General features: G+C 35.3%; 1 protein-coding gene across 4 annotated transcripts in view; it reads right to left on the reverse strand.

The window, feature by feature from the left end:
• Positions 1-7,775: 7,775 nt before the first annotated feature.
• METTL9 (methyltransferase like 9) overlaps positions 7,776-8,929 on the reverse strand; it is a 63,021-nt gene continuing 61,867 nt past the window's right edge. For 2 of the 4 annotated variants that reach the window (XM_052001026.1, XM_052001042.1), the window contains one exon: positions 7,776-8,473. In XM_052001026.1, coding sequence (XP_051856986.1) covers positions 8,271-8,473 — 203 coding nt within the window. In that variant the 3' untranslated portion in view covers positions 7,776-8,270. Of the gene's footprint in view, positions 8,477-8,929 lie in introns of all 4 variants that reach the window. The other 2 variants (XM_052001016.1, XM_052001035.1) reach the window with 1 other exon arrangement.

Below are 8,929 nucleotides of genomic sequence, written 5' to 3' on the forward strand. Positions count from 1 at the left end.
AATAAATGTTGACTGACTCATATGATAGTTTAGGATAACCCATAAACTACTGCAAATAAGGGAGAAAAGCAGACAAAAATCTCATTTCTCATTTCCTTTTACACTGACTTTAGCATTTGTCAACATCAGTTCATTCAGAGCATTATTACTCTTGAAATTATTCTTTTTTTTCTCTCTCTCTCTGGATGCAGATGACTCTTTCCAATAGATTTCTCCAGTCTATTGGAAGTGACTTGAATTACTTCACTGTTGAAAAGAGCCAAGTCCATCACAGTTGATCATTACATAATCTTATTATGTACAATGTTCTCCTGGTTCTGCGCACTTCACTCAGCATTAATTTATGTAAGTCTTTTCAGGTTTTTTTGAAATCAGCCTGTTCATCACTTCACATAGAACATTGTTCCATTACATTCATATACCATAATTTATTCAGCTATTTCCCAACTAATAGTCATTTACACATTTTCCAATTCTTTCCCACCACAAAAAAGAGGTGCTATGTTTTTGCCAATGTGGGACCTTTTCCCTCTTTTATGTCCTTTTTTGGGATACAGAACCAGTAATGATCCTGCTGAATCCAAGGTATGCAGTTTTAGTCCTTTAGGCACAGTTCCAAATTGCTCTCCAGAATGGTTGAATCAACTTTGACATTATTCTTAAAGGACTGCAATATTCATCTTTTGTATTCATTTTCAATTATCTACCTTTGCTTCCACCTTTTAAAAGTGTCTTTTTAACTTTTTAAAAAATTAAATACTAAATTTTTAAAATTTAAAATTTATTAAAATTTGAAAAATAAAAATTTCCCAGCTACATTAAACATTTTTAATTCATTTTTTAAAACTGCCAAATTTTCTCTCCCAGCCCTTTAGAAAGTAATGTATATCAATTATACATGTGAAGTCATACAAAACATATATTTCCATATTAGCTGTGATGTCAAAGAAAACACACAAAAAAGCAAGAAAAATAAAGTGAAAAAAACGTATGTTTCAATCTGCAGCCAGAGTTCGCCAGTTCTTTTTGAAGGTGGATAGCATTCTTCATCATGGGTCCCCTGGCATCCGCTTGGCTCAGAAGAGCCAAGTCTTTCACAGTTGATCATCACTGCAATATTACTTTTATTGTTTTTGTATGTGTCTTTAAAAATATCTAAGTTGGTTGATGAGATTGCTGGACATCCATATCCATTTCTTTAGGCAATCCTCTTTTTCCTGCCATCAGAAATTTTCTTATTTAGTTACACTTCTTTCTGGGTTTTAAAGAATTTTAGTTTATGGGACCCTATTTTTCATTCTCTATGCCTTTCAGAATCAGTTTCCCCCCCAAAAAAAAAATCTAGGACGCCTATCACACTATGTCCAGCTTTTTTTTTTTTTTAATAACTTTTTATTGACAGAACCATGCCAAGGTAATTTTTTTACAGCATTATCCCTTGCACTCACTTCTGTTCCGATTTTTCCCCTCCCTCCCTCACCCCCTCCCCCAGATTGCAAGCAGTTCTATATATGTTAAATATCTTGCGGTATATCCTAGATACAATATATGTGTGCAGAACCAAACAGTTCTCTTGTTGCACAGGAAGAATTGGATTCAGAAGGTATAAATAACCTGGGAAGAAAAACAAAAATGCAAGCAGTTTATATTCATTTCCCAGTGTGCTTTCTTTGGGTGTAGCTGCTTCTGTCCATCCTTGATCAATTGAAACTGAATTAGCTCTCTTTATCGAAGAGATCCACTTCCTTCAGAAAACATACTCAAACAGTATCGTTGTTGAGGTATATAATTATCTCCTGGTTCTGCTCATTTCACTTGGCATCAGTTCATGTAAGTCTCGCCAGTCCTCTCTGTATTCATCCTGCTGGTCATTTTTTACAGAACAATAATATTCCATAACATTCATATACCACAATTTACTCAACCATTCTCTAATTGATGGGCATCCATTTTCCAGCTTTTAGCCACTACAAACAGGGCTGCCACAAACATTTTTGTGTCCAGCTTTCTTTTCCTCTGACACAAATTCTAAGACAGAGTGGTCACCTCCCGCAATGGTTCCCATTATTTAAGCAGTCAGTTCCTTTTTATTGCTAAGAATCAAATACAGAACAGTGGTTTCCCTCGTTTCCTCTTTTTGAAGGACAAAATTATCACTAGGCAAGTCAAGAAGTTATTATTAGCTATTCTTACTTGGGCAGGGAGAAACCTAGCAGATGTCTGGCTAACTGAAATCTCCCACTAATATTATCACATCCCTCAGTGCCAGGGTTATGATCCTCTGTCTAGGTGGCCTATACATATACTGATGACATATTCTTTTTGATTGATCTTCATTCTAAATATGATCTCCATCATGCTTCCCTCTTGGGAGTCCTGGATTTCCCCATTTTAATATTCAGTAGTGCTGCCCCAAGCCCCCCAAATCTTAATCTATGCCACCTCTTCTGAATAAGATGTATTTGTCTGGTCATAGGTTCCTTCTCTTCAAGTCTCAATGATAACAATGAAATAAATTTTGTTTCTAGAGGATCTTTAGGCCATCATGTTTGTTATTCATACTTTATACATTCATAAAGACTTTAGAGGCTAACCAAGGATTTGAATTTAAAAGTTGAGTCCTGTGAACTTCTGGTTCTGCTGCTATTCTTTTTAGATTTTCACTATTTGCTATGGTTATCTAGCTTGGGAGATGTATGGGCAGTTTTCTCTCCCTTCATTTCTCTTTTAAAACTCCTTTTATTAGATTTTATGTGATCCTAGACTCAAAACTGAAAGGGAGGTGGAAAAGTCTTCTAATCCAACTCCCTCATTTTATAAAGATCATTCAGAGCTCATTGAGGCAAGTCATTTAGACTTGTCTAAGACAATATAGATAATGATGAGCAAAGGAGGGATTAAAATTCAAGTTGTCTGATTCAAAGCCAGCATTTTCTTCCTTTTGTAAGACTGCAGGAAAATAGCTTTTATCAATTCCTCCATGGTCAAAAGACCACTATTATATTTTAAGCTCTGGGATCCTGAAATCCAGGACTTTCTCAGAGACTATCTTTTCATTTGTAGTTCCCTTTCCAAATCTTCCTCTCTGTTTTGAAACCTTTACCTTTGATTTGTATTAGGGATGAAAATGACAATGTTGGCTCTTAAAGCCTTCTTGCTCAAGACTCCATAATCTTAGCAAAATGTTTTCTTGATTGTTTTTGGAAATATTCTTAATCCCCAGAAGTGGAGAATACTCACTAGGTGTGGCCAGTCAGAAAGGTCTCCCTTTTTTTCCCTGGAAGGCTGGATAATCTTTTGTTAATTAAAAACAACAAACAACCACCCAGCAGCCCTAGTTTCTTTCCTAAATGGGGGATGGAGCAAGCATCCATAGTTGCCTTAATATTTGGAAAACATTTTACAATCTCATTTGATCTTCACAACTGTGAGAAATAGCTACTATTATACCCATTTTACAGATGGGAAAACAGATGAACTGGCCCGGAGTCACAGAGCTAACAAGTCTGAGGCAAGATTTAAACTAAGGTCGTCTTCTTGGTTTCAAGTTTAGTACTTAACTACCATTAGTTTTTTCTTCTTCTAATTCTTGTTGGATAACCACTCACCCATCCCCCATCTTACCATAACTTGATGGATCCAAATCACCAGTGGAGCATTTCCAAAGCCCAATTATTCTCTTCTAGAACAGGAAGCAATCTATATATACAGCATAATTTAGTCACTTGCTTGTGGAAAAATTAACCCTACATATTTTATGCAGGCCATTGAGAAATTCATCATGTTCTTCTCTTGATGCATGGTAGGGCAAAATCTTCAGTCTTCTGTTATTCTTGTCATTTCTTCCTGACTCTCAGAGAGTCTAATAAACCAAGAGGAACACAAGTATAATATGCTATTAAATAAGTATATCTATTTACTATTTATGAAGCCAGTACTTAGCAATACTTTTATAGTCTAAGTTTTAGTAGAATTTGACTGTCATCATCTTTGCCATCTCCCTTTCATATTTACCTAATCCCTTCTGTCTAGAATAGATTCAATTTTTAACAATCGCATGCATATAGCATCTACTTTGTGCTAGGTATTGTGCTAAACATTTTATAAATATTATCTCATTTGATCCTTACACAACCACCCTAGGAATTAGGTGCTATTATTTATTTCCACTTTACAAATGAGAGAACTGAAGCAACAGATTAAAATGATTTGCCTCCTCCACCAACCTTGACTAGCATTTGCTGAAACAATTCTAATTCTTTTTCTTTAAGATTCATCTCTGATAATACCACATTTATGAAAATCTTTCCTAATTTCCCCAGATGAAAGTGGCCTTTCCTTTACATGTCTCATCTTCAACCATGTATAAAAATTATTTTATTTCTCCTCCTTATTGGATTGTAAGTTTCCAGAGAGCAGAATTTATTTCATCTTTGTGCCTGGCAAAAGTAAAGGAATTAATGAATCTTTATTCAATTACTGAAGATTATATATCCTCACAACATTTCTTTTATTTAGCCTAATAAATGAAGCTCTCTCTTTGGCTGAATATTAAGGATTTACATCAAGAAATCACTTCAACAAGTATTTATTAAGTATCTACTCTTTGCAGGGCATTCTGGTAGGCACTGGGGAATGGTGTTAGTGATGGTATGACCAAAAGCTGAAGAGCTTCAATGAACCATAGCTGAACTATGATGCCATCTAGTGGAAGGACGCTTCTCCCAACCAGTAAGAAATTTTTGTTGAATTATTTGTACAATTTAGTCTTTAATGTTCATTATAAATCCTCTTAAAAAAAAAAAAAAGTCTTTAGAAGAGCTCGATATTTCCTTTACTGAAAATTGATTTATGTTTTCAATGCTGAATATAAATTTGAGTTAATTTTGTCTTTAAGAATTGTGAGATTAAAAAAAATTAAATCTTAAATTCATCCTTGATTTGGAAGGCATGAGACCTCACTGGGATAAATACAAATACTTATACTTTGAGTCTTCAACTTAACTCACATTCAGTGACAGAGCAGCAATATTCAAGAAAGGGCTTCATAAAGAAAACAGTTTTTATGCAATTGAAACTAAGTTTGCTCTTCTCTAAAGTTTTTATTTTTATAATGCAGGGTAAAACGTATGCATTTCATTTATTTGAATACCCAAAAAATGAAACATAAAACACGAGTATGCACCAATAACAATTTTACATAACAGTCACATAACCCAACTCTGGTTATGATCCCATAATAGAGGAGCATATTGGAGAGGAGAAAATGCAGTCCTTAATGCATAATAAAGGTTTTTTCATGGTTTTATTCTCCTTTTTATCTAGGTGTTGATGTAAAATGTTTTAATTTGAAGGCATCTATGAACATATACAGGGAAAAAAAACCACAATGGAACACCTGGATGAAAAAATAAAGTTGTGAAAAGAATAACTTCATAATGTTAATATACATATTCTCAAATAGGTATTTCCATTATTTCAGAGCTATAATGGGATTTGAGTTAAGGGGTTGTGCCTTTTTGAGCTAGCCACAAGGGTTACTGATTTCTTTCTCTCTCTTATGATCTTCCTGCCTCAATAACATTTTGAGGTATATAATTAGAGATGCTTATATTTTAGGGGATGTAGAAGAGACACAAAATCTGTTTACAAAAATACCCAACCAACCCTTATCTTTGTCAATAATAAATAAAGTGTTGTAGAAAGGATGGAGTGGCCAGACAGAAATAAGTACGATAGAAAAAAAAATTAAATGACAACATTCAGAAATTGTTGCAGACAACTACAAATATGCCCTTCAATCCTCAAGGTCAAGCAATAGTAGAAAGAAGAAACAGGGACATTAAGACACTCCTCCAAAAACAAAAGAAAGGGGGAGCCACGGGTAACCCTAGAGAACTTCTAAATTTAGTTCTCTATACCATTAATTTTTTAATCTTTGATAAAGATGCACTGGCTCCAGCAGACAGGTTTTATAACCCACCAGAAGAGCAGTGTCCAGTGCGAGCAGCTCCACTATCTTTAGATAATCGCCAGGTGATGTGGAGAGACCCAGAAAGTGGTGAATGGAAGGGACCAGATAGGCTAACTGCTTGGGGGAGAGGATTTGCTTGCATCTCTACAGGTGGAGAAGGAATCAGATGGGTGCCTACGAGCCACATTCGCCTTGTCCATCGCAGAAAGATGGAGCAGACCCTTGAAACAAAGGAGAAGACCCAAGAAATATCGGGTGGTTCTGTTGCTGATTGTGCTCACAAGAATTATTAGATTCCTGGCACATGAACTAATGGACAATGGAATCCTATTGGACTGTTTCTAGGACTTATGGACATGTGTAAATTTTCAGATTGATTCTTGTTATTTGTTACATTACTACTAGCCTGTGTTATATTGCTATGTGCTCATGTAAATTATGTATAATGCCTCCCATATTGATGGATTTATGTATACCATGTATATCTGTTACAAAGTTCTGGCCCATATTGATGGATTTATGTGTACCCCCTCAGAAACCCCCTATGTTTTAAAACAAAAGAAAGGGGGGGATGTTGGAATCCTTACTAACTACTAACTAATTAGAGTTGATCTAATCTGACAAGAAGATGTTTTGGCCAGAACCTGAAACAAGGTACTAAACCTGAAACTAGAACTAATCAAGACAAGGCTTGTGTTCCCACCTTTACTCATTGGAGTCCACAAGTATGCTAGCTTCACAAAGTAGACTTTCTACTTTCAGGGAGTTCACACCTCCCTTAAAGCTCATTGGGCCAGAGAGCACTATGGGAGAAAACCCATAATCCCATTCTCTCAGAAGAGGCAGATAAAAGGCCAGCGATGAGGGATCTATGGCAGAATACATAAATAACACCACCAAAAATAATTGTGAGTCTATCACACCCAGAACGGAAGTGCAGGAGGTTATTCACAGGCTTTCTTTAGGCAACTTTATTCTCAATTCCATCACCATCCCACCTTCTAATGTATCTCCTCTCAGAGACTCATCATATTGGTATTTGACTTAGTGCAAACACACTATAGTTTAGCCTAGTGCAGCAGTTCAGAATTCCTGAGCCCCAGGGATTCACCAGCCTAAGCTTCCCTGGGAGCTGGGGTTATACAAATGAGCCACCAAAACACAGCTACAAATTTGCATCTAAGCAGAAGACATTGTTTAAGAAATAAAGAAATTAATGTCTAAATTTTCACAAGCCAGAAATTAAGAAACTTGGTATTGGCTTTTCAACAATGATCCTTCCATCAGAAAAGCTGCCTGGTGGTTTCAGTTAAGTGTTAACTTGGTCTTCTCATTCTTTGTCAGAATGCTGAGTTTGACGCAGAGCTAAAGGATAGAGGAATGCTTTTTTTTTTTTTTTTTTTTTTTTTTTAGAGTCTTCTTTTCAAGAGTCCACTGGAGTGGAGTATTTAAATTTTCTTTCTTTCTCTTTTTTAAAATAGTTGCACTACATCAACATTTCAGTCTAATCCCATCCTTCAAATAAGCTCAAGAGCCAAAGGGAATAATAAGCTATGTTATGGGAGAGTATAGGTATTGATTAATTCTCTCCTCCCTAAAGGAATACATGAAGGGCTTCTCCAAAGGCATGATGAGTCTGACCTAAGACTGACTCAAAGGCCAATCTAGCATTGAAGATACACTGTCTTTCATGCAACACATCCATTCAACTTAACCTGGAGCCAAAGCAAATGAAGATGTCATTAACAAATTTCTAAATTCTGACTAAACTTCAAATAAACTCAAACATAACACCAAGGAATCATTTTTAAAAAAAGATTTATTAGCATGATTAAAAACATTTTTTGAAGAATGATAGTCAGAGAGAAAGTAACTTCTTAACATGGAAGAATATCAGTTGCAACACTATAAACAATGTTTGGAACTGAATGGACAGCTTTATTGCCAGTCTTCACTTGATTGTATGAAATTGTGACTATTGCTTTGTCTGGATATGAGTCCCTATGGCAGTTAAGTATAAAAAATATCTATCATCATGGTTGGATTGTGGACTACACTGTTGGAATTAAGAACTGGTAAAAATTATTCTCAAATAAAAAGTATTTTTTTTAAAAAACCATGACTGTCCTTTTAAACATACTACAAAGAAATACATTAGTATTTTGGCCTTAAAATTCTTACATGATATTTAGAATGGCAATCCCCAAACTCCCTCCCTTTATATCATCATCAAATCAAACATCTCTTCCAGAGGCTGCTTCTTGGGTTTGACTCTGGAGACTTTTTTACTTCATGTTTATACTGGCTTGAGAACAAAGACAGCATCATCTAATACATAGTAGTCATTATACATGTCACCTTCACATAAGTATGGCAACCTGGTGAAAGCTTCAATAACAAATCCAGCTTTTCTGAAAACTTCAGGCAGACTATTCACTTGTTCTTCCCAGTTCTGTCCTTTGATTTCCAAAATTTCAGAAGGCTTCTCCCATTTGCCTCCTACTGAAACAGAGTAGAAATAAAAAGTTAAATTCTTGACTAGTTCTCACTTCTTTAATTGTGGCATTTTGTTCAGATTCTGGGATCTTAGGATCTTAGCACTGGAACTTGAACACCCAAATCTTCATTTTATGGATAGGCATACAAAGGGTGAAGAGACTTGCCTATAGCCAACTCCAGCAATACAGAACAAGGCCAAGATTTAAAACATATCTACTTCTTTTCTCTTCTCCACTTATTAGATTATTATGCTGTTCCACCAGCTATTACTGCATATATCCTTCCAAAATCTGTCTCTGAATCTTTCTCTCTTTCTTATTTTCTTACTCTGCCCTTTCAGATTTATCAATGCCATACAATATATGATAGTAAATATCAACATAAATTTGGTCACCAAATCTGCAAATATGAATGATCAGGTAAACTATGAAATGTAGAAGTTAGTTTAACACAAAT

This window comes from Antechinus flavipes, chromosome 1 (assembly GCF_016432865.1).
Source record: "Antechinus flavipes isolate AdamAnt ecotype Samford, QLD, Australia chromosome 1, AdamAnt_v2, whole genome shotgun sequence".
Lineage (NCBI taxonomy): Eukaryota > Metazoa > Chordata > Mammalia > Dasyuromorphia > Dasyuridae > Antechinus > Antechinus flavipes.